Source organism: Cinclus cinclus, chromosome 4, assembly GCF_963662255.1.
Source record: "Cinclus cinclus chromosome 4, bCinCin1.1, whole genome shotgun sequence".
NCBI lineage: Eukaryota > Metazoa > Chordata > Aves > Passeriformes > Cinclidae > Cinclus > Cinclus cinclus.
In genome coordinates, this window is record NC_085049.1 from 15,935,886 (window position 1) to 15,953,616 (window position 17,731).

Genomic DNA, 17,731 nt, shown 5'->3' on the forward strand with positions numbered 1-17,731 from the left:
AAGAATTTTCCCACTGTAGTGGTAAGCACGCTGTGCTATCAGGCTTTCGACTACAGGGGCAAGTGAGATGTGGTAAACCACATTTTAAATTATGGAAAGAAGAGGCCATTAATTTCAGAAATGAGGTGTGGAAAGAAAGAACCCCCTTCAGACTTATCTCTTATTCAAGGAATCAGAGAAACGCCTCAAAACTTCATCCAGTAATTTTGTTTTTTAAGAAATTCCTTACCTAAAAGCTTGTTTTCCTTGACAAAGCATCTGAATTCTGCACCAGGGATTAATTCACACCATTTGCGAAGAACAAGCTGTGGAGGAAAAACAAATGGCAAAGCATTGTTTCAGAAAAGTAACAGCATCCTTTTGTCAGCAGGGCTACCTTTTAGAGCTACAGTTTTGCTGTAATGATAAGACAACCACTGATACTAGAAAACAAAACAATCTTAAATCTGCAATTGACATATTTATCTTTGCAAATATTTCAAAACAATTAGATTTAACATTAATTTCAGAGCATCACAGAATGCTTTTAGTTGGATGGCATCTCTAAAGACCATATAGTCTAAACCAGCTTAGAGCAGAAAGTCCTCATGGTTTCTTACGTCCAATCTGAACCTATCAAGCATTGGAAGAGCTCCCTCACAGAGGTTGTGCAGCCTCCACCCACTGAGGTTTTCAGACCAGATTTTATGAAATGCCAAGCAAGACAATATGATCTCATTCCTTACCCAGCTTTGAGCATGAGCATGGACTAGACACCTCCTGAGGTCCCTTCCCACCTTAATTATCTTATGCTCTTCCACTCTGTACAGTATTTATGACTGTGAAATCACTTATGAAACAACTTCCAAGTTACATTAATGATAAAGCATGGAAAATAAAAACCCTGCTGTACAGCATAACAAATCTGTCATGGAATTGGCAGAAAGTTGCTCCCTAGTCAAAGGAGCTGATGAGCAGAATTAAATTTATCCAAATCAACCTCTATTCTGGTAGACACCCAAGCAGAATTCTGTGACGCCTTTGAAGGCATAAACCAGTTAAAATAAGGACACAGGACAGAAATAGAAAGCAAACTATTATAGTCAATAGGACAGACTGCCTGGGAATTAAAGCATCTCTCTGGCATTTTCTCAAGTTTCTGTATTTCCTAAGCTGAAATATTCCAAAGGACTGATGTTTTTGAAGGCCCCAGTTACTGCTACTGGATGCTGGAAACTCCTAAACCCTTTAAACTGAAGCAGAAAGCTTCAGTAACCAGAGGTGATATTCCTAATTACAGTATTAACATTAAACTCTTTGTTCCAACTTTTAGATGTCCTGTATCTTTAAAGCACACTTGATAGTGCTTTAAAATAAAACAGGGTTCATTCACTTTTGAAAAGCCCTTTAAGCCCACAGCATGATGACAAATGTTATATTTACATTAAAACTATTATTAGAGAGATGAGTAGATGTTACCGTAAGAGCAGTAGCTCCACATTAACAGTTTAAAGCATTTATAGCTGAACATTTTGATCTGGTAACAAACATAGGAAACAAAATGTGACAGAGCAGTTCAGGATGTCCCCAGTCATTGGAACAAGCCTCACCCTTGGTAACCTCAGTGTGATGTGCACAAGCAGCTCACCATCAAAAATAAAATTACTTTGAGCTACTGAACTTGTCCTTCCTGTCACAACCTGACAGGCATAAGAGGACATTGCAAGGAAGCTTCTCAAATCTGCACTTTAGCCCACCTGATCTGCAATGAAATGAACTTCTTATGACCTTCAGTGCTGAACTATGAAGTTCCCTTCATATCGAAAGCAACATAAATGAAACAAACACAAAACACTTAGCGGACAGAAACCCAACCACAAATGTCACCCAGCTTGTGAGCAATTCTTTTAAATTACTTAGAAATCACGCAAGGAGTCCTACCTCATAGTTCAAAGAAGGATCAGGGGAATCATCAGTACAGTGAATAAATCTGGAAAAGTAAGGCACAGGCTTCAAAATCTGCTTTATGTGTAAGACTTAAGCCATAGTGAGAAAAATAACCCTAAACTGCGAAACACAAGAACTACTGTTAAATTATTTCTAAAATGCTCAAAGCAAGTAAATGTAATACATAACAACTCTCCTTTGACAATTATCATGGGGAAAAAAACAGAATCATGACCTCTTTTATTCTAGTGCAATTTGGAAGCACTTAAATCCAGAAACGGATGTGTCCAAAACGTCAGTGTTTATTCACCATTGATTTATTTTTGTTTGAATCAACAGTGCTGCTCCTTTCCCCTTGTATTACGATGGCATAACTGAATTCTCAAAAAACCCAATAAACTTGAGCAATCTAATCCAGTTTCACTGCAGCATGTTTTCCCAAAGACTTTTGATGTTTAACTTCCCAAACCACATGACAGAGACACATCATCATGCCTTACAGCAGTTCATTTCCATGAATAAAGGATGCAAAACAGCGCTGCTGCTAAGCACTCCTGATTCCATAGCATGGTATCTTTCTAAATTAAGAGCCTCAAGAAATACTCTTACAAATCTCTTGAGAGTGGGAATAAACAGAACTATTTCTACAACTGCAAGCAGATGTCAAGGTTTTGTCCCTTCTGAGGAGCTCACTGTCGGTCTCCTTTCAGGAGCTAGCAAAAATGGAGGCAGTTATAAGCCAAGTCAACTTCCATGTACCTTTTTGTAATTTTACAGCAAACCTTGCAATAGATTCTGCAATTTTCAAAAGGAATTCACAGAAGAACATGTGCTTTTCTTCCGGTTCTACTCCATGACCTTACTGGCAACAAACTACTTGGAAGCACAGAATTGTGTTAAGGGTCATTGCTGAGCAATAGTACTAAATGCAATATTAATAGAATCTCCTTTTGGCAGTGAACTTCATTCAGCAACCCAAAAGTCTCACATAAACACTGCATTTGTAAGACATGGCTACCCAGCCTTTGGTTTGAAGAGCTATTGTAAGAGTTCATTCTGTATGCTGCCAGCAGAAATAAATTTCACACATTTTAGTTTAGACTTTAATATCCACAACACACAGAAAAGTAGGGCAATACAGGCAGGCTTTCCAAAAGCACAGTGATCAAACACATCATATATATATATATGTATATATCTGTAAGCCCGTGTAAACAGATAACATCCTTCAACTACAGTTTAGATTCCCCGCAATTTAAGATCTGTCAAGGCAACAGAAACAAACTCCTAAGAGCTCACAGTTTTGCTAGACTCAGAACTCCTCCCTTACTAGAGTACATGCCTACCAAGCTGAAGAATATATTCCACACATACACAAAGCCAATAATAAACTCTATCTACAGAGGCAGCTGAAGTCCAACACATGGAGTTTTACAGCGCCTGCACACAAGGACCTGTATTACCTCTCACCTGTATTACCTCTCACCTGTATTACCTCTCACCTGTATTACCTCCGTATCTGAGATTGGGGTACCTGCAATCTGCTTCATTCCAGTAACAGTCTTTTCCAGCAGTCAAAAAAACCCAGCCTTATAATCAAAATTATTCCCTAACGCAAACCTCAAACATTTTAGGTAAGAGCTAAGTGCAGAAAGATGGTTCCTCTTTCCTTGTAAGTCAGAAAATTAAATCCTTGGGTGCCACCCCAAGCCCCACAGACTGCGCAGGTATCGCTGCCAAATCAAGCAAACAGGCAAGAATACTGCAAAACACAATAAGGGTACTTTTTTTTTGAGCCTTAATGACACAGGACTGAGTACTAATAAAGAAAAGATGAGTGAACACAGCACAAGACAAAATATGCTCATGTTTTTGTAATCTAATTTTCCTTCTTAATATTATAATTATAATAAATATTATATATATTATATATTTTTTCATTGACAAAAGGCCACCTTTGTTCGGGGAGTAAATTTTGGGCGACTTGAGGTTGCTATTTCATGTTTTTTACCAGCTCATTGTAGCATTTATTTCTGAGACCCATTTAAACTCACATATTACAGATGGGCTTTTGATCTCTATAGGCACAATGCTAAGTGGGGTGTCTTCAACCCACATCCTATTCAGGTTTGGATATACTTGAAAGAATAATCAGGAAGATGTCAGGAACCCCAAACTGAGACATGCCTGGGCTGTATTTTCTGAAGCCTCTGTCATTTTGAATACTAGGTGTGAAGGGATCAAACTCTTTGGCTGCATTGTGGTCAACAGCTTTTTTACAGAGTTACACTAAGAAGTTAAGACCAGAAGGATCAAGATCTTTTTATATGTAGCAGCTCTGTCAAACTCCAAATCCAAATACTTGACCACAGGACACGTTACCTAAAGCCATTATGCAGGTCTGTTTTCAACACTGAGAACAGCAATTTAATAAGGTTGGCAAGTTTCTCCAGTACCTACCCTGCCAAGAAAGCCATGAACTCATCTGCAAATCACTGAGATGATTAGGAACTATTATGAATATTATGAGAATTATAAAATTTATTCTGTACCTGATACTTCCCTGCTATTATTGCATGGTTTATTTTAAAATATTATTAAAAAAAGAATAAGGAGAAGCTTTTGACAGCCTTTGAACCGTATCTTTATTCCTTGAATATTAAACCTTCTGGAACTCTGAGGCCTAAAAGAAATAGGAAAATTCATGCACCACTCAAAAGAGAATCTTGTACTACACTGTAAATTGCTAGGAAAAACGGGCAAGAGTAACACCTCCAGAAAAAAAGAATCGTCATCAAAAGCATCATTTTCCACATCCTCTCATGTGGAACTGCCTACCTTGAAACAGTTTATATTAAAGCCTAAACTAACAGCTCCCACTCCTGCAAGAAGATACTGTAGCACTAAGGCACATTCTTCATGATCCAACACTGCCTCCTATATTCTGTTAGGAGAACACAGGCTGTTTTTCCTCCACATCTCAGAATCAGCTTTGCTATTTCCTCGCAGTTTGGAATTCAATATCAAAAGCATTAAGTCTGGCATCAGAAATGCTTTCAGAATGCAGGGGCATTATCACATCATTAGAAGTGCGGCTAATATTTCTACTAGTCTCAAGGTGAACAATCAATCATGTTTTAACAAAACTTAGTTCACCCATTCTAACCTTCTAGTAAGGAAGAAAACTGCATTTTTACACCAATACATTCATCAGGGCTATACAGAGCTTTTTGTTCAAAAGACGAGTTTTAATCATTTAACATAATTCCCAGTTAGAAAAGATTTTATCACATATACTCAATGCTAAAATTCTGAAAGCCTACATTAATGCCTGGAAAATTAAGATCACACCACCCACAAGATTTTTTTGTGAACTCAGCTAAGTAAAATACAATGCTGACTTTGAAGCAGAAACAACATCAACTGCATTAATGAGTACATCACTCTGAAGTCTTTGTTAATTTATTTAAAATTAACATGCTGGAAAGATAATTCATTAGTCTGAACTTTTCAACCAAGGTGTTGGTATCATAAGAGAGTCCAAACTTTTAAAACAGTCAAAGCAATTTAATGATGCTTAATATATTTGCATTGAGACCATATTTTTAATAGTTTGTATTGAAGCATTACAGGGTTGAAGTTTTTCAGAACTTGAGACAGTTGAGAATTACAACGAGGGCATTTCCTGACCTGAACAATGTTTAGAGGCAGAAAGGAGATGAGAGAGGAAGAAAAGACAAAGAAAGTAGTTTGCCTTAAGTACTGCATCACTGGCTTAAATTTCTAGATTAAAAACCAGATCTACAAATTGCCATTGCAGCATGTTTACCATATAACAACCCATGAAGTAGATATCTAAGTTCATACAATTGAACAGGAAACAAAACAACAACAAAAAAGTGAATTCAGCATTTCAGATACTACTTATGCAGGGCAAGAACCTTTAGGCCACACTGAGTACTATTGATGAAGTAGAAATATAGTGCATTTCTCCTCCCTCCAAGTAGTCCTTCCAAGGGATTTGGATGCATTATGTATGTAATTTTCATTTGTTCAGCACTTCAGGTTCTTATGCCAGCTACATTTTTAATTTCTGCTTGCTAAGGACTTGTGAACTGGCAGCTAATCAATAGTATAATTAAGGACGACCACTGTTCTGATTTAGCAGTAATCATTGCACTGCTTGGGGACATTCTGTACAAATAACTTTGTAATTTAGAAATACCAAGCAGAGACTGGACAATAATATATGCTTTAATCAAGTATGATATATTCATAAATTACAAGATAAACCCAGAGACCAAGGTGATTTCCCACAGTCATGTCATAAGCTTTACTTATTTACCACCTTAGTTGTGCTATCTGGTGGTCTTATCACACTGGAAAGGAGCCTAAAGGGACAGGACCAGTGGAGTTTGAGGTGTTGCCTTTCTGCAAGAGGTTATTCTCCCACAGCAGGATCAGAAGGAAATGTGCCTGCTATGGGGTGCTCAGCCACTACTGTTCTTGTGTGAACTTAAGGTGAAACCACTGATGCTTCAAGTCAAAAGCCATGCTGCAAAGCCTCACACCACAGTCACTAGAATGTCTTCACTGCCTCTCCCACCAAGCCAGTGCTGACTGCAGGGGGTGAAATGAAGAGCTGAGGCACTGACTGGAACTGATACAAGACTAAACCAGACAGAAAATGCACTGCCCATTCATCCAATCACTCCAGGTCTCTCTGCAGAGCTTACCTTCCAGCAGATCAATACAACCTCCCATCTTAGTGTCATCTGCAAATTTACTATTGAAAGACTCAATACCCTCATCCATGTCATCAATAAAAGTATTGAACAGAACTGACCCGAGCACAGATCCCTGAGGAACACCACTGGTGCCTGGCCACCAGCTGCATGCAGCACCGCTCCCCACCACTCTCTGGGCCAGCTCTTAACCCAGCAAAGAGTGCTCCTGTGCAAGCTGTGGGCTGCCAGCTATTCCAGTAGTTTACTGTGCAGACAGTGCCAAAGGCCTTGCTGAAATCCAGACAACATCCACAGCTTCCCTGCATCTACCAGGTGGGTCACCTGGTCATTAAAGGAGACCAGGTTGGTCAAACACGACCTGCCCCTCCTAAGCCCACGCTGGCTGGGTCTAATTCCCCGGCCATTCTGTAAGTGCTGTGTGATGACAGCATAAACTGTTCCATAGCCTGACCTGAGTACCCAGTAAGGTTAACTGATCTCTAATTACCCAGATTCTCCCTCCTCCCTTTCTGTGAATGGGAGTCACACTGGCCAGCTTCCAGTCATCTGGAACCTCACCAGTGAGCCAAGACTGTTGGTAAATGATAGACAGTGACTCTGCAAGCTCATCTGCCAGCTCACTCATCACCTGGGATGCATCCCATCTGGTCCCATAGATTTATGAACATCCCAGCGGCTCAGCAGTTCTCTGGCTGCCTCCTCCTGGATAACAGGGAGACCCTGACACCATCTACCAATCCAGCAGGACAGCTGTCCTGAGAACAAGCTGTCTTCCCCCTGAAGACTGAGGCAAAGAAGGCATTAAGCACTTCCACCTTCTCCTCATCTGCAGTTAATAAGTTCCCTCCCTCACCCAATAGAGAACAAAGGTTGGTCTTACCCTTCCTTTCATGCTCTGTGACCCCAGAATCATGAATTCTCATTCTTCACAATTGTTTCCCAAGCTCAACGTATTTTTCAAACTGTTTTATCACTCCAGTATCTTCTCCCCTCATCCTCAGTCTCTTCCCCAGCATCTCCTGACATTGCAGGTTAGGCATGATGTAAAACCCAACATCAGAATTGGACTTACAGCCTTCCTGTCAACAACCCCTTTTTTTTCATGTACCAAAAAACTGGGAGAAGAGAGTCTCATGAGACTTGCAGGAATAAAAAAGAAGGCAGTTGCACAGCATTAATGTAACTGGCTTCACACTTTAGAAAGAAAACTTTTATCAAGACACAAGCCACTTGACATGAAACTTACACCTGCTAATCCCTGTAAGGCACCTAGAACAATGGCTCTGCATTTAACTGAGTCTCCTAAAAAATCCTGTAATGTAAATAAGCATTGAATAATTGCTGGAAAATAATCTCCGATACCAAGCCATGGACTGTCCCTCTTTGAAATTCTGCTTGTCTGGGGAAAAAAAAAGTAACCATAGTAACAGAAGTATCAACCTCAGCAATCTCATCTTCTTTCAGAAAAATGCTGTATTTTAAAAATGAGTGACATAAATCAATGAGATGCATGTACTACAGGAGGAAACTGTTCCTATACAATTAAGTACTTCCTTCATGTGAGCAGATAAAAATCAACCCCAAGCATATAATATTTTTAATTTTATCTGTAACTGCTATCCTTAGTCACCTGAACTGTATTAGTTTGAAGAGCTACAAAAACCTGGGTACAGAATAACCTCTAGAAATGCGTGAAATATATTAGGAGAAGTCTCAAGCATCTTCCAGGCAGCCACAGAAACCTCAACAGCTTTAAAATATGAAAATGACATGATAAAGTCACACTATATTACCATATGAAGTGGCAGCAATAAGGAGGGTAGCAACAAGTAAACACCAAGAGGGGTGGGAAGGCAAAAAGTCCCAAGAATACAACATGACTTGCTCTGGAAAGATAGTCAAAAAAATATGGTCTTAATCTATAGTGTCCAAGCTCACTGGTAGCATGTGTTACTTTAATGTTGTTCTGTTTTGCTTTTGTTTTTTTCTGGCTGCATATAACTAAGACTGTCTGTTGGAAATCTACTTACGGCTGAGTGAGGTCACGAGTTATGAAATCTGAACTCTTGAAGAGGAGGAAGATGTCACTGAGAGCTTTGCATTTCAAAGAGCTGTTCATTGCTATCCAGTAGGCATCCTAAAGAAACACAGAGATTACCTGAAACACCTTTATTAGCAGGAGGGACTACAAACTTCAAGTCTATTGAAATATTATGCAATGTTTGAAATACATAGAGAAAAGTTGGTTTTTTTTTTTATTCCAGGGAAAACTTCATTAGTGGTTAAAAGAGACAAAATTGTTACTGTTTTTCTTATTAATACTCTGATGAAAGCAGTGCAAATTCATTTGCAAAATTAAGTTTTTGCCTTACTGCTTCCAGGAACTTTTTTGGAATGCTTGATTGAACATAATGTCTCTTGAGAACACAAAACAACAACACTTGGGTGTACTAATCCTTACCTTATAGTTAAGAGCACCTCAAATCAGCTAGAGGAAAGTTTATTGCCTTTTTGTGAAACTGTGGCGCTTTTCATCTTTACACCAGGTAAAGTTTTTCAGTTAGTATCCTGAACAAGGAGAACCTGCCCATCACACAACCATCTGCAACCAAGATATAGCCTTCAGATAGGAAAGTCAGTGCTGCCATGCACCAGCCTCCCTAAAAATGCACCATCACCATCTAGTGATAGAAAAGACATCAGTGAAGTGGTGGATTCCACTTAGATTAAAGAATCCACCACTTTACTGGTATCTTGTGTATCAATTCTTCCTTCATCAGAACCACCAGGTTCTTCTTCTTTCCAAAGCACTGAGAGAAAACAAACACAAAAAAAATTTTTATGACAACATCTGTTATAAGATAAGTAGTACAAGGGAGTCAGCATTCTTACCCTTGGAGCACTCCAGTTGAGTTTAGGAAAAACACTGCCACCCAAGGAAATTATTGCTTCCTGAACTTTAGTTGTGAACTCGGGAAATTCTGGTGCCTGAACGAAGAACAGCAAAAACCTAAATTTCAATTTATACAGTTTTACTTCTCGTTTAATAGTGAAGTGTAGCCACCTGCTAAATACTATTAGAAATACATATTGCATTAGAAGTTAGTCCAAAATCAGTATGAACCCCAGAAACATAGCGTACAATCATCACTTAAATCACCTTTTCAAATCTGTCATTCTTTCAACCAGAGAAAACTGAAAATGCTCCCATTTCTCACTTTCATTACTATCAAGTATCATGAACTTCAGGAGAAAACCAAAAACATCCTAACAGTCACAATGAAGTCTGCATCAGCTGGCAAAAGTACAAGTCAAATAACCAAACCTTAAATCCTTACCTGTTGGTTTATGTCCTATGGTAGATTATTGTATACAAATAAGATCCAGTAATATTTAAACTTATAAAGAGTCATTTTATAATTAAATATCATAGGCAATTTGAGTGACAGCTGCCTGTTTAAGCTCTAGTTCTATAAAATGTTAGAAATATTTTCACTAATCAGCTCTTAAATTAGGTCTTAAAGTAGCTGCTTAACATTACATTGATTCAAAATAGATGACAATTGCAAAGGTTGGACTAGAAAACTTTGCCTTGTAAAGAACTTTGAAAAAGTAAGATTGAGGTAAAAAAAATCCCAACTTCTCAGGCTGCTCCAAACTCTACCCTGAATGTGGTGCTACAGAAAAAATAACCCAGGTTGCTGACCTTTAAAATAATATGAAAGGATTTGAAGCATATGTCAAAGATTTTTCATGTAACAGGAATTATAGGAAGAACAATATAGGAACAGTATTTCTGCCTATTTTTAAACTCAATTTAAAAGTAACTTCTACACTAAAGCTAATTGATACCTCTTAAACAACAAAACCATCACAGCCATACAGGTGAATAAAAAAATTCATACATTCTGGCATCTCCTCACTGCAGCTTCCCCAAATGCAAACAGTTAAAAAAACCTTCTCACATTTTAGTGCAGTGACCTAGACTGAACTTCAAGCATTCTGAATCTCTCTTTCATACATTACCTAGTCTCCATGGGAAACTACACTTGGAAAACTGGAAAAAAAAAAAAAAAACAAACAAAAAAACAACATTTCTCTAATTTTATTTTTAAACTTTCAGTCAATTCTAGAAACTGTTCCTGCAAGAAGTAAAACTCTGCATTCTGATCCAAGCTTCTCTTGTTTTGACAGAAATCAGGAGTCCTACTATATATATGTAATACCAGCACATACTAAGCCACTCTGGGAAAATGTTACCAAAGTGTCATTTGATTAACACAAGAGGATAAATATACACACAAGAGGAAAGTTCTACAACTGCATAAACAAGCTGGACTCCACAATTTCCTGAATTTTGAATGCCTTGCTTTGTAACCATTAATATTAATGCAAGTTATTCTAAAACCAGAATTTTCTGCCACTCCACATCCCTCATGAGGAAGTGGTAGACTTGCCTTGATACACTAGTCATTTGTTCTGTGCTCTTCTGACAGGTAAATACCTCTTAATTATGTATTTCCTTATTGTGTTCCACATTATGAAAGAACTGGATTCAAAACTATGGTATTACTTATTTAGCATCATTACCATGAGCTTTGCAAACCGTATGATGGATCCTGAAATCCTTGCTTTGAATAATTTACAATTTAAGGAATCTAGGTTATCAAAGGTTAAATATTTGAACTGAAGATTAATCAGTGTGTACAAATTTAAAACTGATTAGTTTTAAACTCTAGGCTATAAATCCTGTGCTAGCAGAAGCACCATTCAAAGCAGGGTTGTGATTATATGGTACTTAATCCAACATGAGCAATTCCACACCCTGATGAACATTAACAAGTTAAGGGACTGAAACCACAGCATCAATGGCAGACAAGAGCCTCGAGTATTTTAACTCTGACAGTGACAGGGCAACACCAGATTTCAAAAAAAATATGTCAGAAAAAGATCAAGAAAGCCTGGTTTGCATGCATTATGATCCTGATTCCACATGCAAGGAGACCATAAAGACAGGAAAACAAAAAAAATTATAGAGAAAGATGTACTTAGAAGAAATAATGGCAAATCAAGAGAAGAAATACGAAGACTGAGCTGCAGGGGCTTCGTTTCTTCTGCATCCAGTCTGATTAAATAATCTGGACATACTCAAAGTGGTGAAAATGAAAAACAGCTATATTTAGGCCTGTACTGCAGCTCATTTCCTAGAGTCTAACAAGTGTACGATTGTCAGGGGTGAAGGAAAGTGTTTTACTTTAGTTAAATAAAATTAAGCCAGCAAAACTTCTTTGAAGTTACAGACATCTACATCGCCATCCATCTAAAATGATCTGAAAAATGTTAAATAAAGCAAGAGATATCTCTAACCAGCAGTAAGTTTGTATCACAATGCTGCAGAAAGGAAACTGCTGACAAACCCACACTGGGCTTTTACAGGTCCTTACCTTAAGTGTTGTAGTGTTCTCATCATCCGACCACTGTTCAAAATAAGAACAAACCAAAGGTTACCAGTTTCCTGAGTATATAATTTATAATTCCTTTATAATTTATGAGAACATCAGAATTCATGCAGCCTATTACAACATTTAGATCAAATCACTGGCCCAGACAGCGTAACACCACCACCCTGCAATTATTCTGTCTGTAAAGACAGAAAAACCACTGTAGATTCAGCAGAAGCACTACTCTAAAGTATTGATAAAAAGATACCTGTATATATTTCAATTGTGATTTATATCAGAAAGATAGACATTTCAGAACTCAGTCTTCCCTATCTACAGCTTGTCTCCAGCTCCAGCGCTTCCATCCTTAGATCCATGATCCATTAGTTTCACTTCTATTTCTTCTTCATCTCTTTGTTGTACATTCTGTTACCTTGTACTTACAACATTTTTCAGTGTTTTCCCCCTGGAATGGCCTTCTTAGTTATTATGGCCTTAGAAACTTTCACTGTTTATTGAATAACTACTCCAAAGGTACTGCTAATTTTTTAGGGCATGAAACAGCATTAAGTTCAATTTCAACATTCCCATTTATCAAGAAATGAAAAATCTAAAAAAAAAAATCTTCTATGAAAGAGCACAGAAATATTTTAAAACTTCCCTGACTTCACAGCATAAGTGATCACATTTCTACATTTTTCATGGCAACTACCACATTATAATTATTTCTGTGAAGGACTCCCCACACCTATATATTACGCAGAAAAAATTATACATTCCTACTTTTCTCAGGAATCTTGACATTAATTTGCATTTTACACTGACCTGTATCTCCTCTGCATCATCACTTCCCTCCTGAGCATGACTTGGCGGATCTTCTCTGAAACAAAAAAATTAACAGGAAAAAAAATTAAGCACTGGAGTTTGACTTGACCATGTCCATTACATTTCCATAGCATTTCCAGCTCTTGATGTCTTTTCATAAGAAAATTAAACCTCAAAACCCAAACCCTGGGAGAGAAAAATCAGAGAAGCCAGTACTGAGAACTAAAGACCAAATAGCTGGCATTAGGCCTAGGTCCTACCCTGAACACTTTGCTTCTTTCAAACTAGCAGATCAGTTTTTGCTCTAAAACACCCTAATTGAAGCTTTTCAACACTCTGTTAATGATTCTTTTCCAGCTTTACCATACTCTGACACAAACACAATTTGATTTTTTAAAAAATAAAATCGATTTAAATTATGCTTTGCTTCCATACTCCCTTTCCAAGTAAAAATTCATAAACCTGGAATTTCAAATGTTGACCTGTGAATTTCTGGCTCTGAAAAGAAAATGTCCTCACACTCAGCATACAGACAAAAGAAGATTCTATGGAAAGCGGAGAGTGTAGCAAACAGAGCAACATCAAATGTACACCCCTGCCAAAAGCCAATTCTTAAACAAGCTGAGTTTCTGTAGTCCTTCAATGCACTTCCATAGGGATTAATCCTTCAACACAGTTTTTGAGATCTAGAGGTCAGACAGGGGTGCACTGAAGGTTAGAAGCAATCTTGGCCATGACTGCAAGAAGATCATGTTCACTTATATAGCTACAAAAATTCAACTCAGAAAAAATGGTTTCTGAAAGGTATTTTAACTGCAAATATCTTAAAAATGCAATTTAAGTCAATTATACAGCTGTCCATTACTTCACTGAAGACAGCAAAATTGGAGAACACAGATGTTAAGTGTGTTAAATCCTTAATTTCAGCTTTTCTGAAGGCTTATTAAAATAAACAGCCACTGCTAAATAAATTGCACAATTCTTCAGAAGCAGGTGACAATACTACTTCTGATTCAAAATAGTTAAAAAAACAATTCTAGCTTTCTGGATACCCTTTACTAAGAAAAATAACTTAGAAATTAAGAATTAAACCCTTTCATCTTTACAATGCATTTAAACAGCTTCAATTTTTATATAAATTGATAACTGATAAATCAGACCAAGCTCCCTTTCACTCACAGCCTGACTGGCTGCTCTGCAAGGATCAAACTACCAGTTAGGGAATCATGGAGTGAGGACTGATTTCTGAGTTTGGTCATTAATAACATGCATGCAGCAACCACTTCTCAAGGAAACCACACAGTGAGATCCTACACAGGCACAAAGAGCAAGGCCTGTGTTCTTACCAACTATTCCTGCTATCTTATCCACCTCATTCTTCTCTATCCAAAATCCTGGCATGGGTGTACATACAGGACATTCAGCACTGTCATACGCATGGATTACTGGTATGCAATGATTATATAAAATGTTACTAATTAATGAGTTTGTATATAGCTTATTTTATTGAGAATTAAGCTCAGGTAATGTCACTTGACCCCTGGACTGGCATGGGACAGATCAAGCCTGTGAACTGGACCCAACCAGATCCAAAGAACCAAATGTAAATCACCAGCTGAGCATCCCAGAGACTGGCACACTCCCCAAAGAAAGGTGGAGAAAAAAATGAAAGGACTGTGTCTACTTGGTCTAGAAATAATTGTAGTTCATGGGTTTTAGGATCTGCTTCAGGCACCAGTAAATCCAGCAGTACTAACAACAGTCAGCCCATTCACATGCTCACACAGTGTGAGGTTTACTGCACTCACACTGGTCAAATTTAAAAACTCGTTATGCTCAATACAATATGTATATACAAATGGTGCTGTGAATATAAAATGGCATTAATACTTGGAGGCTGGGAAGAAAACACACTTTACCTTCCAGAAACCACCAGTGTTCCATCATCCAGCAAGTATTCTTTCACATTCTCTGGCAGGGGAAGTATAACACTGGAAAAAATGTGAAGATCTCTTTAATACCTTATTATTATTTATTAAAATAAAATCCTTGTGGAATAAAATAATTTGGTTTTTTTCATACCACATACCTCAACAATACTACGTTTTATCCTCTAACATTATGGAAGAAAATTCTCTTTTGCCCATCTTATCCGTCACCCAAAAAAGCAATGTCCATTTCCACTTCCCCCGGGGAAGTATAGGGCAAAAATTTTAGATGAAATACACAAAAATGTCCGAGTACTTCAAAGCTCTAAGAAATTCCAAGTAAAATTGTGCAGCTTGTGAGGAGACAACATGTTGCTCAAACTATAGGTTTTCCTTTTGAAATCCAGATCAATATACACCTTCCTAATGTTCCAAAAATGCAGAACTATCACTAAACTTACCAAAAATAAGCCTGTGTTAAACATTAAGAAAGATAAAAGATCAAATGCTTTGATTACTAAAAGAATGATGTCAGCACTTTTTGATGCAACAGGGCAACTATCTCGACTTTCCTCAGCTACTGTAGTTCTTGTAACAATCTCATGACCAGCAGCAGCACCTTAAAAATTTCCTATGGCTTCCAGAAATACACAGAAACACCAAGTTGGCCACTTGGGCTGGATTTACTCAGTCACAGTTTAAGCAGGAACAGCAGTGTGGATAGCAGGATGCAGATAACAGGAACAGTGTGGATATCTTCTAACGCTCAGCACGGAATCCCATCAGGAGAGCAAGGAGCACAGGGGTACTTGACCTGCCCCAGGGCTTCCACAAAACCCTCCCTGGGATGCAGGGACAACAGCCCAGCTCCTGGCACTGCAGCTCAATCAATCCTTTACCATCTCCACCCCAGCTCTGCCCCACACAGGCACCCTCTACCTCAGCCACCCCTGCCCCAACACAAGTTCATTTTCACCCCAGCCCAGCCCCACAGAATCCCAGAATGGGTCAGGTTGGCAGGGATCACAGGACTCATCGGCTCTGACCTCCCTGCTCAAGCAGGGCCATCCCAGAGCACACAGCACAGGGCTATGTCCAGACACTTGTGGAATATCATCACCAAGGGAGATTCCACAGCCTTTCTGGACAATCAGTTCCAGTGCTTGGTCACTGCACAGGACAGAAATTCTTCCTCATGTTCAGGTAGAACTTCCTGGGCATCAGTTTCTGCCCGTTGCCTTCTATTGCTGGGCACCAAGCAGAGCCTGGCCCATCCTTTGGCACCCCCTCCTTAGATATATTTCTATGCATTAATGAAGTCCCCTCTCAGTCATCTCTTTTTCCTTCCAGCACCTGAAGGGAATTTGCAGGAAGGATGAAGCAAGACTTGTAGTGACAGTACACGGGGGGCTGGGTTCAAATGGAGAGAGACTCGGTTTACACAGATATCAGGAAGAAATTATTTCACTTGAGGGTGGTGAGGCCCTGGCACAGGGTGCCCAGAGAAGCTGTGGCTGCCCCATCCCTGGAGGTGCCCAAGGCCAGGTTGGAAGGAGCTTGGAGCAACCTGGTCTAGGGGAAGGTGTCCCCCGCCCATAGCAGGGGATTAGAACCAGATGACCTTTAAGATCCTTCCTAACCCAAACCATTCTGTAATTCTCAAGGATGAACAGGCCTATTTCCCTCAGCTTTTCCAGTTCCTTAATCATGCCCGTAGCCCTGCACTGGACCCGTTCCAGGAGCTCCATGTCCCTCCTGCTCTGAGGAGCCCAGAACAGGACACAGCACTCCAGCTGAGCCTCAGCAGGGCTGAGGACAGGGACAGGATAGAAGAGCATAGCTCTCCCACACTCCTCCGACCCGGCCGCGCACTTCTCCTCGGCCCGCACCGCCTCTCCCAGCCCCGCCGCCCCTCACCGCCCACACCTGCGGATGGTGACGGCCTTGAAGAGCGGGTACCACACGGAGAACTGGCAATGCGCCACCTGCTCCTTCTTCATCCTCCTCCTCCTCCTCAGCCCGGCCGCTCCCGGAAGCTCCCGCTCCGCCCGGAACCTCCCGCTCAGCTCCGGGCGCCGCCCGGCGCCATGGCCGGCGCACCGGGCCCAGCCCCGCCCCCGCCGCCTCAGCGCCGGCCCCGCTCGGCGGCAGCGCCCCGGAGCCTCCGCAGCGCTGCCTTCGCTCTGCCCTGCTCCGAGCCCAGGAAGAGCTGAGTAACCTGTTATCGTTGTAGGTTCTGCCGACCTCCCTGTGCCCGCGTGTGCCCTGCATGGAGCTGATTCATAGACACATAGGATGTTAAGGGGTTGGAAGGGACCTTAAAGATCATCCAGTTCCGATCAGCCCCTGCCGTGGGCAGGGTCACCTCCCATCAGACCGGGTTGCTCAAGGCGTTATCCAACCTGGCATCCCCAGCGCTCTGAGCACTCTGTTCTGGTGTCTCACCACTCTCACAGTAAAGGCTTTCTTCCTAATATCTCACCTAAATTTCCCGTCTTTCAATCTGTACCCATTACTCGTGTTCTGTCACTGCAGTTCTGATGAATAGGCCCTCTCGAGATTCCCTGTAGTTCTTTCAAATACTGGAGGATGCTCTGAGGTCTCCGCACAACCTTCTCCGATTTTCTCAGCCTGTCTTGGTAGGGGAGGTGTTCCAGTCCCCTTATCAACCTCGTGGCCTCCTCTGGACTTGCTCCGACAGTTCTGTGTCCTTGTTATGCTGGGGACACAGAACTGTGCTCGGTGCTCCAGGTGGGCGCTCACAAGGGCGGGGGATAGGGGCAGAACCTTTGGATGCAGCCTTTGGCTTTGAGGGCTGTAAGCGCACATTGTCAGCTCATGTTCCGTTTTTTATCAACCACTG

The 17,731-nt window shown here is 40.2% G+C and overlaps 1 protein-coding gene across 2 annotated transcripts in view; it reads right to left on the reverse strand.

Annotated features, from left to right (window-relative positions):
• Positions 1-16,923, reverse strand: part of CDC123 (cell division cycle 123) — a 32,675-nt gene extending 15,752 nt beyond the window's left edge. For both annotated transcript variants that reach the window (XM_062491692.1, XM_062491691.1), the window contains exons 1-8: positions 16,795-16,923; positions 14,860-14,931; positions 12,941-12,995; positions 12,119-12,151; positions 9,567-9,662; positions 8,705-8,811; positions 1,921-1,969; positions 230-305 (exon numbers count right to left, since the gene is read on the reverse strand). In XM_062491692.1, coding sequence (XP_062347676.1) covers positions 230-305; positions 1,921-1,969; positions 8,705-8,811; positions 9,567-9,662; positions 12,119-12,151; positions 12,941-12,995; positions 14,860-14,931; positions 16,795-16,868 — 562 coding nt within the window. In that variant the 5' untranslated portion in view covers positions 16,869-16,923. The remainder of the gene's footprint in view (positions 1-229; positions 306-1,920; positions 1,970-8,704; positions 8,812-9,566; positions 9,663-12,118; positions 12,152-12,940; positions 12,996-14,859; positions 14,932-16,794) is intronic.
• Positions 16,924-17,731: the final 808 nt, after the last annotated feature.